Raw genomic sequence first — 16,899 nt, 5'->3', positions numbered from 1 at the left:
GTGAAAACCTCTCCGTGCCTACACCCAGCCGGATCTGATCTGCTGACGTGTCGGCTCCTTGTGGCCAGTGCTCATGCTCCAGCAGCAGAACCAAGCCAGTCCACAAAACTGCCAACATGGCAGCAAAACACTTCTACCGACAAGGATTTTTATTACTTTTATTTAATTTTATTTCCACCGCAGCCTTGGAGAAACGTTTCTCCGACTTTAAAAGATGTGCCGACGAGGAGTGCAGCAGTAAGTTTCCAGGCTTGTCGGGACTGTTAGCTCAGCGGGTCTTCAGGGATGCTTCCTCCCGTATCCCGATACTACAGCTAGCCATAAACTGCGCCTTATCTCTTGACCTGTTGCCAGTCGATATTTGCTATCTGTAAATCCTCCGGGAGTTGTTGTGATGCTGTTGAGCTGTGTGCTGCTTATTAAACCCACGGGAGGCTAACATTAACGTTAGTCTTTAACCTGGGAAGGTTATTCGCTCAGACGCAGCCAGAGTTGGCTGGTTGCCTGGCAGCTCCGGCCTGCCTCAATGGATCGATAGTGAAGCAGCTAATGCTAGCAGCTAGCTAATTAGCCACCGGCCGGCTTGTTGGGTAAAAACTCTGCTAGCGCCTGAATAAACAATAGTTAAGATTAGCTAACAAAGTACAAGCCTCGCTAGCTCTATTGCTAAGCAACACTGGCTTTGGTTGTGACTTCTTACCTTTATGCTAAAGCTACTCAGCGCAAACTAACCTCCCTCTGGGCAGCAATTACCTCAAATCTGACGCTAGCTTAAGGCGACAAACTGATGGAGGAATGATACTGTCGTGCTTTTAATACAGGGTTATGTTCCAGGTTGCTTTGTCAGGGAAAAACCAAACATTGGACAAGCCCGGGGGGATTGTTACAGCTGTTGTGACCTAAAATATCCTGGAAGTGTTGACAACAAAACAAAAGGCTTATGGAATTGATGAGAAACAGTTTGATCATGAAGACATATCATCAGGGAAAGCTGGTTGTAAGTCATAAAAGATTAGACTGATTAACACATTAAACAAAGGCGCTACTAGATTACTTATTTTGATATTCATTCCTGTTTTATGAGATGTTTTTTAACCAACATAGGATGACTTAAACAAGGAAATTTAGGTTTTAATAGCTACCCCCACATGCCACTTAAACAATGCGTGCAGATAACTCTTTCCTTGTTTGTGACAATGTTGGATTTCTGGCTGTTACATTAAACCTCCAATCAATGCATCTCTATTTGCATTTTGTCTGGATGTGTCGTGGGAATGCATTTTATTATTTGGCATTTGGCTTTCGTGAAATAAGCAGTACGAGAGAAATATCAATTAGATAAAGCATACCTTTCTGAAATGATGCTGACGCTTGATATTTTGCCTTACAGTGCTTCTTTGTCGGGGAAAAGCTGTGGCAGATTTCTCAGGACCAGACTGTCGGTTTTTGTCCTTCAAGAAATCTGAAACTATCTATGTATACTACAAATTGTCAGGCAGAAGGACCGACATGTGGGCCGGAAGTGTAAGTATGCTATGGTTATTATTTAATCCGGAGAGGAAACATCTAAGTTCAGGCTGTTTTATTTATACTCAACATATTCTCTTCTTGCATTTGTCGACAGGTCGGGAGTGTCTTTGGCTATTTCCCAAAGGATCTTCTTGCAGTTAACCACATTTATACTGACAAAGAACATGAAATTCCAGCAGAGGTATGAACATCTGTTGCTGACTCACTGAATAAATTAATCAAAATGCAGTCTGAATACAATGGAGCCTTGAAAATATCATCATGATAATGCAACATTTTTTACAAATACATTTTTTGTCTTCTTTTCAGGAAACAGATTTTGTCTGTTTTGACACTGGCTTTGATAGGTTTAACAACTATGACATAGATTTACTCCTAGGCTCCTCAGTGCAGGAGGATGATAGTGAAAATAAGGGAACATCTGACCAAAGCCAAGTGTTGGAGAATGCACAGGAAGAAACACAGCCATCAGAGGATGAGGCTTCTGACAGTGAAACACAAAATGAGCTTCATGATAGCTCTGAGGATCTTGATAAAGTCCCAGATGATCAAAGTGCCTCTTTAACAGAACCTGAAATTGAAACTGAATTACCTTTTACAAAAAATGTAGAGTCCAAAGCAGCAACTGAAAGAGCTGCAGAAGACACAGAAGTTGTGCAAGAAAACCCAGACAAGTCTGTTCTTGAAAATGTTTGGTCAGAGACGAGTGAAACCAAAGATACGCCTGCAAAATCTGAAGTAAATTCTCTGGTCAAAGTTGATGTTGTTTCAGAAGATGACCCAGTCTCGATTTCTGAGGAAGTTAAAATCCCTGAGTTAAAAACCACACTTGGAACAACTTTTGATGCTGTCACCACTGATGAAGACATCACCAAGAATGTAACTCCATATGAAGAGGAGGAGAGCGAATATGTGGACGATCCTCCCGAAGAAGATGTCGATGTTATAGTTGGAACTCCGCTGTTGCCTTTCTCTGACAAAAAAGCAAATACTCCAGCATCTGATCCCCTCAAAGAGCATCAGAGTCCCCCAACAACAGATGAGCATAAACCAGAGACCACAGAGGAGAAGAACATGTGGACAACATTTGGAGATGCTGTCTTTGCAGTTGTAACTGGGGGAGAAACTACAGCGCATGATGTGAGCTCGGAGGAAGACGAAGACGACGATGAGGAAGAAGAAGCTGCTTTAAAAACCCCTCAGCATTTTGAGGAAGCAAAGAAAGATATGGACAAACTGGTTTCAGTAGAAACACCAGAAGATCCAGAGAAGGAAGAGCCAGTTCATCAAGATCCTCCATTCAACTTTGTAAAGACAGATAATGAAGAAGCCAACAGTGACTCTGAGGCTGATGGGGAAGTGATTGGACCCAAGGACACTTTGGAGGAAACCTTGAAACCCACAGAGGAGAAAACAATACCAATGGATCTAGTATCACAAGAGGATACTTCTGCTGTTCCTGAGGCTCAACAGTCAGGTGTTAAAACAGCAGATGAACCCTTTGAGCACAAAGAAGAAGAGGAGGAGGAAGTAGTGTTCAAAGATTCAGAGGACGACCATGATGCTGCAGGTATACAGGACAGTCACTTTGCAAAGGAACAGCATGAGGATTTCGACAATGAACTGGCAGAAAACGAAACGGCCACTGATCAAGAATTGGCCGGTGCAGAAACTGAAACACATCTGGACCCACTCGCTAAAGAGAATTCAGATGTCAATAGTGATGAAACAACAATAGAAGACAGCCTCCCTAATCAGACACATGACCATTTAGTCACAGATTTAGAGAGTAATAATAGTCAACCAGAATTACCCGTGGAGGAACCAGAGATTCATGAGGAGTTGGAACAAGTAATGGATGCAGAGAAAGAGGAGGAGAAGGAAGAATTACTTGATGATGAAAATGCACTTCTTTCCTCACAGTCAAATGGCACAGACTCTGACAAACCCTCACCCGAAGATTCGCTGCCCACTGTGTCGACTCCAGAGCCAGAGTACAGCGATAGCGTGTTGAGACTCACTATTCTCCGAGATCACTTCACGGAGGAGAAAATGGAGCGGATCCAGAAGCTTCTGGGTCTCGCGAATCTCTTCAGAGTGGAAGCCATGTTCTCTGACTTGGACATAGAAATGCAGGCCACCCGCCTGTCACACACCGGTACCACGCAAGACATTGAAAATGCACTGGAGGGCATCCTGGAAGCTTCTGAGAACACTATCCTGGACGAGATTGAGAAGATGCTGGATGACCAGGGAACGAAACAGCATTATAACCAACATATGGACACAGATGAGGAGACTGAAATACTGGATGACTTCCAGGAGCTCGCGTTCAGCCTGCGACAGAAGTATTCAACAGCCAGTGACAGCGCGCCTTTGGCAATGGAGAAAGCCTCATCTGTTGACCAAGGTAGCTTTGATGTTATTATTTTAATTTGAGTATCTGGTATAGATAAAGCATGTAGGATTGCCTTCTTTGTGATTGGTAGAGTCAGGCCTTACCACTGCACATTCTGATTTAGATACTGATAGTGGCCTTTCACAGACAAGTACAGCCTACTGCATCAGCTTATGATTCGCAGATTGAGTGAATGCAGAATTTGATACCGTGGTACAGCAGACATGCCGCCCTGAGTTGTCCTTTCAGACACTGTTAGGAAGGGTATCTTGTTTCCAGATATATCCAGATTGTTGTTAAAAGGGATTGTAGTTCTCACCTGGTATCAGGACATGTCTCAGGTGACGTTTATCGCGTTTCTGTTTTTACTGCAGGCAAGGAACACTGCAACAAAAAAAAAAAAAAAAAGGAAAACATGTTTTTGCCTGGCCATACAATAAGAGAAGATCCATTCACCAGCTATTTGTCACCTCACCCTTTTTAACCCTGGAAATATTGTCCCAGTTGTTGTTGATTCAGTTTACACCTAGTGATCTGCTGATTATTTCAAAGGTATCATATGATGCTCATTTTCAGGTTTAGACATTTAATTAGGATGTCTACTGGAAAATATTTATTTGCTTTGATATTCAAAAAACATTTTTTATACGCTATCCATTGCTGCAGTCCAATTTAGTGTCTGTCTCCCCATCCCAAAAAGCCTACTCTGCTCTGATTGGTCAGCTCTCACAGGCCTGAACAGGCTACATCTATCAGCTCTGTAGATGATTTTTTTTTTTGGCTGAGGGGGTTGATAGTATAGTTTTGACATCACAACATTATTGAAGTTCTAATGGCTCATTTAAGGCACAGTTTTCACATACATCTGTGTGCGTTTCTCTGTGGATTGAGAGTTTTGAAACTTTCACAGTATTTGTATATCGCCTAGACCTAATCAAACAAGGGTGAAATCACACTTCCTACACTAAATGGCCTTTTTATTGGTTAATCGATATGTTGTTATGAAAAAGGACCCAAAATGGTAATCACAGTTTCCCAGAGCTGTGACATCTTCAAATTTTGCCCAACCAACAGTATAAAACCAAAGACTCTTTTTTTATCATCATAAATGATAAAGAAAGCATCGAATCCTATAATTTAAGAAGGTGGAAAATATATGTTTGAGGTTTTTGCTCAGAATATGTCTGGAACTATTCATCAATTAGGGAGATAACTGGTAATTAATTTTCTTTGGATCTACTAATCATTCTATTCATAGTCACTTCAGCTCTACTCAATTCACTTGTGTTTCAGGCTCTGTGGGTTCTGCAATGTTAAATAATTTGACTCTCAGTTTGGTAGCTAGTATGTCACCGAGCTATTTGATCCAACAGTATCGTGCTTTGGCTGACCCCTTGCCTGCATCAGCCACACAGGATTTAAAATAGTTTGATTGCTGTTGATGACTGTACTAGACCTGCAGTGTTTACTCTCACATTAAAGAGTTAAACTGACCTCCCACTAAACAAACACTGCACTTGTTACCAAGCCATGGACCACACCTGCTGTCATTAGATCAAATATGATAAAGATAACAGCTCAAATGAAGTAAAAAAAAAATAATAAATCTATCAGGACTCCAATCCTTTCTAATAAGAAACATTTTGGAGACACCTGGAAATGTACCGTCTTGACTGATCCCTAATTGCCCTAATTTGATTTTATTGTTGTTGTAGATGAACATGAATTACACATTAAAGATGACACACCCCACATTGTTGAAGAAGAAAAGGTTGACGTCACCCCTGAGACTGAGAGTGACAACAACCTCACAGTAGCAGATCACAAGGAAAGCCCAGCAGAGACTAACGAGGAGCAGATAGTTTTGGATGAGGTACACGGTGGACCGGATGTCAGTGTGAAGGAGGATGGCAGACACTTTAATAAAAACAAAGACAGTCAGCCAAGCTTCAGCGCGTCAGAGGAGATGCAGAAAGTCCCTCAAGCCACCCTGGAAAATCCCTTGGACATGGGCCTTGGTGTTGAGGTTGATCCCTCACCTTCAGGTTAGTAAGCTAAATGACATAACATTTTAATCTTTAAAGACTTTTTCACTCTTGAGGTCGGCTGTAAAGGTCCACTACCTTTGGTTTATCACATTAAAGTAACATTTGTTTAGTTCTGTGCTTGTTCCTGGTTTTGATTGTTGTTGATCATCACATGACATTTATTTCTAATGCACTGGATAAAAAACGTGTCACTTCCTCTCTCCATACCACACATGAACTGACTAATGTGTCAATTGTGTTCCACCAGGCTCTGTGGACACCATGGAACCAGTGCCTGAAATTCAAGAGGAAGAAGTGGGATTATTTTCAAATGGAGTTGTTTACATGGGCTGCATCCTTTCAATGGTGAAGAGTAAAATTACAGAATGGACGATGGAGGTAGGTCAAAGAATCATAAGCTACTGTGAAAGCAAGCTGTATCTGCGAAAGTGATTAAATGTTAGCATTTAAAAGGACATCCCACTTCAAAATCGTCAGTTACCTGTAGGGCCTTTTTATTCACCAGTTGATTTGGTATGAGAGGCACGTGCTTATGACAGCATTGAAAGTATACTTTAATGGCACACTCCTTGGCTGAGCAGTAACGTTAGTTGATGTAGTTAGCTAGAGTGGTGAATAGTAATATGGTTGATGGTTCAGTAAAGAGAAAATTGTTTCTACATGAAACTGCTTTTTTGGAGTAAAACAAGCCAAGCATCATTTAGTCCCGTTATATTTGTGAGAAGACAGACATTTTGAAGGCTAATTTCTCCAAAACTTAGTTACTCGCACCAAAACAATCTGGATGGATAAATAGCATTACAGGTCTGTCTTATATTGAATCTGGGCAGTGCAGGATGTGATGCTCAGACCTCTATTTGCTCCACCTTTTGCTGTTGATCATAGCTGCAGCCTTGCGTTGTCAGATGTTTTATCTGCCCCGTCACTCGCATGGCATGGAAGTGAACAAGAGGCAAAAATTCCCAACTTTTAATTTCCTGCAAATTTGACTGTGCCTGAATGCTGCAAACACATTAGAAATAGGACAGTGTTTCCCATTTAAAAAAAAAAAAAAATGACATAAAAAAGGGAGGGAAAAAAAGAGGTTGAGGAAGCTGAACATCTGGTCCAATTTCAATATCCTCACCTCATTTTATAGGTATCATACTGGCATAATGAGAATGTCCCAAAAGGGTTCAGATCTTGTTTGGATATTACAATTTTTCAAATATTACTTGGAGATGAAGAACACACCCTCAGATATATATGTTCACTAATAACTGTCCCATTTCTCGTGAAGCTTTTTGAGCTCTTGGATTCCCCTGCATTCATACATTAAGTCAGTAATTACAGCGAGTCAGTTCAGATTTCCGATTGTCCCTGAACGCTTCGCGGCCCTCCCCCTGTCTTGTTGACTGTCGTGGTGTAGGCTGAAGTTCAACACAGCCGGTGCTGAGCTGGCTACTAGCACAACCCGGCGGGCCGTATTGTGGCATGGAAAGGCAGATATCTATCATAAGTCACAGTCGTAAGATGAACTCTATGCTGTCACGTTAATTTAGCTTCCTGAGCGCTTTTTGTACTTCATTTATTGCCCTCATTTGAACCTCCAGCTCAGCTAACGTCTCCGGCTCACCGCCTGATTTTCTGATAGTGAATGATACGACGAGTCATCTGTAATTTCTGTTAGCCAGCTGTTGTTGCCAAGTCCTACTCAGCAACTGTCTCGATTGTCTATCGTTGTCGTGGTTCTTAAGGACGTAATTTCTTATATTTCAGACCGTATTGCCTCTAACGCTAACAGCTAACGTTAGCCTCACCGCATACTTAACTTAGAGGATAGGTAACGGTGACGTGCTATCAAGCTAATATCTGTCAAACTAGCATACTCGAGCTAGTTCCGCTCCTGTTTCAAAGGCTGGCATGGAGAGTGATACAATACCCCGACCTGTAATGGAACCGGATCATGTTTACGTGTTTTTTCTCAAGCAGCTGCAACATGTAAGTGAAAAAAAAATAGTTTGTCTGAGTTTTATGTGTAATATTTGTTGTGCTAGCTCGGCCTGCTTACGTGTTATTGAGCATATGGCTAATGGACATCACCCAAACGTTATTTACTCACCAAACGGCTGCATGCAGGAGATGTTGCGCCTTATATGTTGACAAAAGGTCTTTAACTTCCACATGAGTCATCTAATATCTTCTTTTCTGTTTAGATGAGTTTAAATGCTCTTAAATACTGTATGGTTACAGTCTTGTCTATCTGCATTGCTATATTGGAAATTATAAACTTTTAAAATGCAACTGACTAGAAGGGCTGAAGAGGGCATGCTAAATCCTCCACACAATGTGTGCTGGTGATTAATTTGTAATCCCCTCATTTCATTACAGCCATAGAGTGTGTTTGTTCCTGTTTGAATGGCCTCATGCTCAGTTCAAAGGTTACTTTGTGGCTGGTGCAATAAGCAGAGGTCTGCTTGGTTCAGCTGGTGGTCACACCATGCTCCATTTTGGCTGATGATATTGAATTGTTTAAGTGGAAATTAAACCCCACCTGTGGTTTAAATGATCGCTGTTTGAAATAGGAAGTAGGAATTGGGCATTAGAAATTGGTTTCCTGTCCCAGTGACGTTCCTTAACAGTAATAGCCAAATACCCTCTATAGTAATGGTGTCACAATGTAATAATATGTGGCCAGTCATTGGGAGTAAATAGAAACAAACAGAAGGATCACTAGACGCCAGAAGATTACAACAACAACTTTCCATTTTTTAATTCGCTCTTGTGACACTACCTGAAATACTTGCGGTGTGAGGACATTGCTTGCTACTGTACCTGGTTTTATTATTATTGTATGTTGATGCTCTGATATCTTGACAAGCTTTCTTCTCATTGTGAGCAACAGATCACTCATTTAATTTGTTTTTCATCACATTTGCATTATTGAATACGGAGTCTACAAGGGAACAGGTAAACATTAGAAGTTGTCTTGAGGTTTAACCTCCTGTAGGTTCACTGGAGCGTCTAACTGAACAAATATTGATTCTGTCTCTATTCTTAGTTTTTTCATGATGTTCAGATTTAAATCACAGTAAGAAGGGCAACAATAACATTTCTCCCCTCATTTATTGCATTTCTTACTTCTGACCTTGTCTTTGATTGCTCTTGAATATTTGTGTGCCATCAGATTATCTCACTACTCCCAGAAGAGTGGAAGCCGGGGGAAACCTTGTATGGCTGTCCTTGGCAAGCTGTTGTCATCACCACTTTGATTGGAGTAGTGACCTTCACGCTCTTCTTCTGGAGGACCGTGTTGGCAGTGAGTGTTGTACTGTTGCTGCTCTCATCTCTGCTCAAATTATGTGTTACGAAGTGCCAACAACAAAAGAAGAAATTACATAAAATTAGATTTAATTTGGTTTTGATTGTGAAGATGTGATCAACCTTTTATTAAATGTGTCACTGTTTGATTCCTTACATGATAAAGCTACATTACTCCTTGATGATCATGCTGCTACAAACTCTGTTGATCAGACTTCAAACTGATCTCAGCTAATCCACTTATTTGTTTCTTTATCTCTTTTTCAAACGTGTTCAGGTGAAGAAGAGAGAATACCTTGGTGAGTCTTCCTTGTTTTTTCATTTTGCATTGCATTAGAGAAATTCAGAAGCATTAAGTCTAAAAGATTTTATACTTTTGTTGTCACAGTGGATGAAAAAAAGCTGGCAGAACAAATTCAGGCACTCAAAAAAGAGAAGAATGATGCTGTCACCAAAATGTCTGAGCTCCAGAAACAGGTGAGCTTCAAATAAAATGTGATCAAATATCTATAAGTTACTTTTGATTAACGTGAATGTTTTGTTCTTAATTGTTTTTCTGTTTTTTTTTCTTTCTCTTTTTTAAAGGCTGAAAAACTGAAAGAAAGTCAAAAACAGTCAAAAGAAAAAGTTAGTACTACAATGAAAAGAATACAAGACCTTGAGGTAAGCGTTAAGGATTGTTTTTGTCTATTTAATCGTATGGTGTGTGTATTTTTTTTAAGAATGAGGAAGTGTCCCTACTGTATCTTTAAACTGCTTAAGGATGATTTGTGTCATTTGGTCATCAACTTAAAATGGCTTCTCATTTTGTCAACAAACTGTCAGTGAAATTTCTCTTATTTCCTCTTTGCAGAGTAAAGTTTTGGAGGCAGAGACACTGAACAATAACATGGCAGAGGAAAAGAACAAATATGTGAAACTACTTGAAGAGGAGAGGGCAAACTGTCTGCAAAATGAAACCAGGGTAACTATTTAATATTTTTAACTTCCTGTCATAGCTTCAAGTGTCACAGTCTCAGATTCATGATGACTGTTTTTTGTTTTTTTTAACAGATTGAGAAATTGGAGAAGTCAAACGAGAAGCTACAGCTCAGCAGGAAAAAGATTCAGGAAGCTCTCGCTAAGGTACGAGTCGTTGCATAATCTCCCCCACATTGCAAGATTTCATGAAGCTTCTGGTTTCAGCTTTTCTTATTATCTGCATGTCTTTATCACAGACTACTGTCCTCCTGGATGAGGCCAAGATACGGGAGGATGCCCGAAACGTTCAGCATAAATGTCTTGAGAAAGATTATGCAGCACTTAAAGAAGAAAATAAAACTGTAAGACAACATGTAGACTGAATCTTAAATTATGATCTGATGAAAAGCAAAATTCTACATATTGTTTTCCTTAGCCACTCATGATTTTCCCTATTCTTACAGCTAAAAGTCAATATCAAGGGCTGGGAGGACAAACATAAGGAGCTGAACGAGCAGATTAAAGTCTATCAGAAAGCCCAGAAAGAGTTGGAGGACTCTGTGGTGCTCAAAGATCACAACGTAGAGGTCAGAGTTGTCTTTCTTTTGAAAACTACCATCACAGTGTGTCATGGTTGTACATTTAGTTGCATCAAATTATTAACTAACCCCCACTTTAAAATGTCTCCTGGCAGGTGCTGTCTGAACTTCTGGCAGACCTGGATGCTTGTGATTCCCAAAAGGGTGACAACAAAGTTTTAGCCAATGGAGAATTTGCACCTGGTGAGTCTGTTACTAACTTCAGCATCTGTGCTATTGCTGTCAGTCGCAGTATGAATGATGTTTAGCATCCTACCAAGTGGTTAACAAGCTTTAAATGTCTTTTCAGACAAGAAGACAGCCATAAAGAACCGGATCAAACAGATGATGGATGTTTCTCGGGTAAGATGTCAAGATAACAAAGCTCACTGTAGTTAGAACTGGAAGACCGATATTAATACTGATATTTTGTAAGTCTTGATCTGATTTTACTTGAATGTGTTTCTTTTGTTTTAAATGTTCCAAATCAGGTCCAGACCACTCTCTCTGTGGTTGAAGAAGAGCGTGACCGCTTCATGAGCAAGCTGCTCAATGAAGAAAAGACTAGAAAGTCACTGGAAGGTTTGTTGGTTATGTTTTTTTTTGTTTGTTTTTTTCACATAATTGCATTAACAAGAAGCCTCTGAATGACTTTCATCCTGTCTCTCTCTAAACACATGGTTGTATTTTCAAACAGAGCAACACCAGGAGCTCGAGCACGCAATCGCAACCCTCAAAAGCGAGAAGAGCCATGTTGAAAACCAGTTCAAAATCCTTCAGCAGAAAAATGAAATCATGGTTGAAATGTATCAGCAGAAGGAAAACGCCTTGCAGCAGTAAGTGGGCCGTGACAGCTAATCAACACTTTTATCAGCTTCTGAAGAATAATCTGCTGTCTTTCCACCAACATGAATATGAATAAGCTATACTGCTTTAGCATTATCCAGTCAAACATCTCCTGATTAAAATCATGTGTCTTTGAAGTGGAGAAGATGTGTTACTGACGTTAAAAGATTTGTTTCTGTGGCTTCACAGGAGATTAACCAAGGAAGAGTTGGAGCGACGCAGCAAAGAGAATATGCTTACTGAGGTGGGAGGAAAAGCTGTCGAAGCCGAGGAGCAGGTTAAACTCTTACGGCAGCGCATTAATGAAATGGAGGAGCAGATGAAGAAAACTGAGGAAGTCTATAAAGAGCAGGTAGACTCTCAGAATGATGATATATTTATTTTTAAATGGGCAAGTAAAAGAGAAAATCTTGACTGAATGTTTTGCTCTGTTTTTTTAGATAAAAGAACAGGAAAACAAAACTCACTCCAACTGGGTATGTTACACAGATTGAGATCATTTATGTACTAATGCCACTTTGCTTTAAATAGATAAAGTGTCCTTCAGTTCAATAATGAGATTCTACCTGCACATTAAGTTTTCATTCTGTCTCCAGGTAAATGCTCGTAATGCAGAGCGAGCTCTCAATCAAGAGAAGCTCGAAGCATCAAAGCTCCGTGAAAAGTAAGTGTGAAAGAAATAACAGAAAATGTTTGTTTGTTTTTCTTAAGTGTGAAGGGTTCTGGATTGTACGGCAGAAGTTTAAAGGATAAGTCCACCAATTTTACACAGGAATCTGCATGTAATCTGATAAATTGCCTCCAGTGATGTCACTCCATGGTTAAGTTGCATTTTGGGTACCAGGTTTTGAAATAGAAGAATAAATTGTTAAATTGTCCATAACCAGTCTAACAGTACTTTTCTATACCTGGCGGCTACATTACCCACAATGCATTTTAGCTACTGAGTGACATCTCTGGATGAAATTTATCAGATTACATGCAACTTTTGTCTGGACCCAGAAAAAATATTTTCATACCTGCAGTCATACTTCCCAAGACATGTAAACACACTTCAGTGTATAAAATGGGTGGACTTGACCTTTAAGCAAAATCACTTTTTTCAGCTCCTTAATTGCGAGTGTTTTCTCTGCAATCTCATTGTAAATGCAGTATGGTTTGGTTCAGGGTGGCTGGTTGGACAAAAGGAGTAGTTTGATGGGGTCATTTTGGGCTCTGGGGGATTTAATGAAAAAAAAAAACTCACCGGATTAATCAATAATGAAAATAAAAATTGGCTTGCACCACTTACTTTCATCTCACCTGTTTTCTTTCCAATAACAGACTGGCTGTACTGACCTCCCAGCTGAATGAGCGCCGCGCTCCTCTCTTCAGACCGAACTCCGGACAAAATGCAGGCCCTCGCCAAGGTAACCAGCCCACAACTCCTGCCTGTTGTTGTCTTTTTATTGGGATAGTTCTAATCCTCCAGAGCTTTAAGAAGAAGTTGCTCTCTAATAAAATTGTGCATTTCCTTTTTCCTGCATTTTGTTTTTGTGAAAGAAGGAGGTTGTTGTAGTTGAACATTTGTCACTTCGAAGTGAGAGCCTGAAACGAGGAGCTCTGTTTTCATAAATTGCGTATTATCAGCTGCTCGTTTCCCTTAAGTAAATGGATGGTTTGATCATAACAGGTGATTCATATGGTCCCTCTCCTGTGAGTGGGGGTGCACCATCCCCTCCACTAATGATAGAGGGTCCCAGGCGCCCTCCCTCTGCCCCAGTGGGCCGAAGAATTGACCCGTATGGTGAGTCCCAGCGGATTACTTCACTTTCTCTGATCTTCACCGCTGTTGGACACCATCCTTCTGCTGCAACCTGGTGTCCTTCACTTTCTCCTCTTACACACCTGACTACTTCTTTTTCATTCAGCCCTTTCACCTTCTTGAGTTCTTCCTTTTATTTCTTCCCAGTGTGCCTTACATCGTCCTGGTTCCTGTCTTCAACTCCCGTTTTCCTGCTCTTGTGTCTTTCAGTTGAATCATTTAGAAATGTCTGTAACATGGAGGCTCTTTTCTTGTGCTGCTTTTCAAATCTGCTTCACCTTTTTGTTCTTTAAAGCCCCCGAAAACATGTTTTTTCATTCAGCTTCTTAATCTAAGCATGAGTGTTCTGATGAAGCAGATAAGCCAAATTTTAAGTGGTTGGATTTTTCTTATTCAGGTATTACCTTTTGGTCTTTGCTTTTGTAGCAATTAATTAAAGAGAATTCAATTTCAGAAGTTTTCAGGGGCTTTAAACTCATCCAGAACATTTTGTTCCTCTTAGATTGTCCTCGAGTAGAGATGACCAAGATTTTCCCTTTTAGTTTCCTCTGCATTTCTTTCTCATATCTGTGTCTTTCCTGGAAAAGTGCTCTAGTCTTGAGAGATGTCCTCCTTCATTGCATCTTGTTCTCTTCTCCCCTCAGGTCCACGACCTCCATCAGACCCACATGGCCGTTACCCTGACAACAAACACATATCTGGGATGGGTACGTCCTCTGCAGTCTCTGTTTTCTAAAGAGTTTACCTTTCGTTTTTAAACCTCCCTCCAACAATGTGCTGCTTCTCCTCTTTCAGACATGATGGGCCCCCGTAGCTCCTCACCTGCTAACATGGACGGATCTGTAAGTGTTTCTCTAACCTGATCAGATTCATTTTTATACTTTCCTACCTACATGTCTGTTATGTATGTCCTTGCTCTAAAACAGACACAAGCAGTAGATCCACAGATAAAAGCAGAGACACAGGCTGAGGCCTCCACAGAGAGTCCAGAGCCAGTGAGTATAGAGGCTGTTCAGCCCATGTGTGAAGGTGTATGCCCGCACCCACTCTTCCCTAAAGCTGCATCTGGGAGGAGATTCGAGGTGTTCTTGCTTCACTGGGGATGACTTAACTTTTTGGGCTGAGTGTGTGGTTTCACCTGTCCTCACAGCACTCAACAGATCTAAACTTAAGATGAAATGAATCTTGGAAACTGTGAATGTTGCAAGTATGTGTGTCAGAGGTTAAATCAATGTGAGTGGTTTGTTTTTCATCCAAATAATCATGGTGTGTGGTTACTGGTCATGTGATTGAGCCCTGGCAAAATGCATTTTTTGCTGGGAGTAAACTGGTTTGTGAATCTTCATTGCATGACTGACATTTTAATCCATCATTCACAGGACCAACACATTCACTTTTTTTTATTTTATCTGTCCTCTTCAGGGCCCTGGATCCTTCCTAGTATCTCCGATCAGGGACTCGCCAGGCCCCATGCCCCAAGGACCTCCACCCGGCCCCGGGCCCCATGACCAGCTCCCCCCTTCTGGACCCCACGGCCGTCTGCCACCTCCTGGACCTTACAGACCGCCACGACCCGGCCTCTATCACCTCCCGCCTGGTCCTCATGGGCCGCCTCTTCCAGCCAACGGACACCCAGGTATGCCCCTGCCTGGACCAATGGGAGGAGAGTTTGGGCCTCGACCTGCCAACGGACATGCCTTCCACCCCAGGCCAGGCCCTGGACATGTCATTGATCCTCGAGGTCCACCACCGCCACACTTCCGTCCCCCTCCGCCTCATCACTTTGGGCCGATGCCTCCACCACACGGTGCGTTCTGCTCTTTCTTTCCAGCACATCATCACACCACTGAGTAGTGCTGGTTAGTTTGAGCGTTAAGACCCAAATATAGGCTAAGAAATCTGTCGGTTATTTTTTTGCTGTTTTTTCGTCCTGTCTCTCCCCATCATGTCATTAATATTTCTCTTCTCAATTGTTCCATCCAGGTGTCCGTGGACCTATGGGACCACGTCCACCCATCCCTCCTGACATGCGCTACGCAGGACCACTTGACCACAGGGGCCCACCTATGAACCTGCCCCCAGGTGGCCCTCCCCATCCTGCACATGGTGATGCTTACGGTCAGCCTTCTCACGATGCCCTCCAGAACTCAGCAGGAGCTCACAGCGGCCCTGGACAGGACCTGCATGTGAAGCAGGAGGCCCCTCAGGACTCAGCGAGGCCAGCCATGGTCAAGCCTTAAAGATGCCACCAGCTATGGCAGAGGACTTGAACTTACCCCGAACGCATCACATTAACAACCAAGATCCAGAGGAATAGGTCATGATTATTTCATTTATAAAAGAAAAGCCGCAAATGTTTATTAAAAAAAAAAACATGGTCCTTAATTAAAGCATCATCAATAATTGTGTCTGAATGAACTTGAGTTAAAGAGGGTTACCACTTTTCTAAACTGCTTATTGTGCAATAATAATTCATTATAAGCCAGAGGGTTTTCATTTCTGTTGATCTTTTAAAAAATACATATAGCAATGATTTTTAAGGGGCGAATTTTTTAATGTCATTTCCTGTGGAAATTATTTTAAAAAAGGAGAAACAGGAGGGAGTTTTAGCTTCTAGCATTTCAGGAATACCATCACTTCCCAAAGCTGTTGCTTTAGAACCGACTGTAAAGCAAAATGTGTAATTTGATGGCCAGATGTATAACTTATTTTACTATGTTGGTAGAACTTTTAATAATAAAGAATGTAAAAGCTGTCAGTGTTATGTTATCAACTGGGGTGCAGTTTACAAGATGCTTTTCACACAGACTATTTTTTAACATGTTTCTTAAGACCTTTGCTTTATTTGGAGAAAAAAATAAGGCATACATCTGTGCTCATACATCAACTTCAGTTCTGCTCATGATCATCATTTCCTGTCTTCGAGTTTCGTGTGTGTCGGGACAGAGATGCAGAAACAGACTGGTAGAATATCAGTAATAATTCAAGACATCTGTCATCTGTTTGACTTTTATGTTTATCACTTTGATCCAAACGGATACAACCATGGTCTCATAGCTCAGAGATTCAGCTCCTGTGGTCGGTCTGTTGTAGTACTTACAAGGTTGGACGTTTCCTTGTCTGGTATTGTGAGTGATTATATCAAATCTGGGGCATTAGGGCACATTGTCTCAGGACCACAACACTGAGTGACGCTATATTTAGATAGATTACGATAGATAGATGTAAGAGGCTTAAAGGATCAGTTTACCCAAACAACCAAAAAAAATCTTGTCTCTTTTTCTTCCACTGAGCCGTGCAGGCAACTGATTTAACTTGGCCAGATTTTAAGAGTTCTGGGTTTTTTGTAGCCATGTGTTACTGCTTAATTACTGAAATCTCAGAGAGGGGAATTTCAGAACTTGCTCAAGGTTTAATTGATCTATACTGAAATTC

The 16,899-nt window shown here is 41.2% G+C and overlaps 1 protein-coding gene across 2 annotated transcripts; it reads left to right on the top strand.

Moving 5' to 3' along the window:
* The first annotated feature begins 21 nt into the window (after positions 1 to 21).
* mia3 (MIA SH3 domain ER export factor 3) lies at positions 22 to 16,222 on the top strand. 2 transcript variants are annotated; one of them, XM_037085586.1, is made up of 28 exons: positions 22 to 237; positions 1,391 to 1,524; positions 1,625 to 1,711; positions 1,840 to 3,940; positions 5,644 to 5,973; positions 6,224 to 6,354; positions 9,143 to 9,274; positions 9,554 to 9,575; positions 9,665 to 9,753; positions 9,862 to 9,939; positions 10,130 to 10,240; positions 10,330 to 10,401; positions 10,494 to 10,598; positions 10,701 to 10,823; positions 10,931 to 11,018; positions 11,125 to 11,177; positions 11,306 to 11,396; positions 11,512 to 11,650; positions 11,850 to 12,012; positions 12,101 to 12,136; positions 12,257 to 12,324; positions 12,984 to 13,069; positions 13,333 to 13,446; positions 14,109 to 14,171; positions 14,260 to 14,306; positions 14,391 to 14,459; positions 14,887 to 15,271; positions 15,448 to 16,222. In XM_037085586.1, the coding sequence occupies exons 1-28, from the start codon at positions 117 to 119 to the stop codon at positions 15,702 to 15,704; spliced, it is 5,295 nt and encodes a 1,764-aa protein (XP_036941481.1). In that variant the 5' UTR covers positions 22 to 116; the 3' UTR covers positions 15,705 to 16,222. The 2 variants fall into 2 exon arrangements, with proteins under 2 accessions (XP_036941481.1, XP_036941482.1); XM_037085587.1 differs by lacking the exon at positions 14,391 to 14,459.
* Positions 16,223 to 16,899: the final 677 nt, after the last annotated feature.

This window comes from Acanthopagrus latus, chromosome 22 (assembly GCF_904848185.1).
Source record: "Acanthopagrus latus isolate v.2019 chromosome 22, fAcaLat1.1, whole genome shotgun sequence".
Lineage (NCBI taxonomy): Eukaryota > Metazoa > Chordata > Actinopteri > Spariformes > Sparidae > Acanthopagrus > Acanthopagrus latus.
Note: the sequence above shows the minus strand (reverse complement) of the source record. Positions and strands in the feature narration are given on the sequence as shown.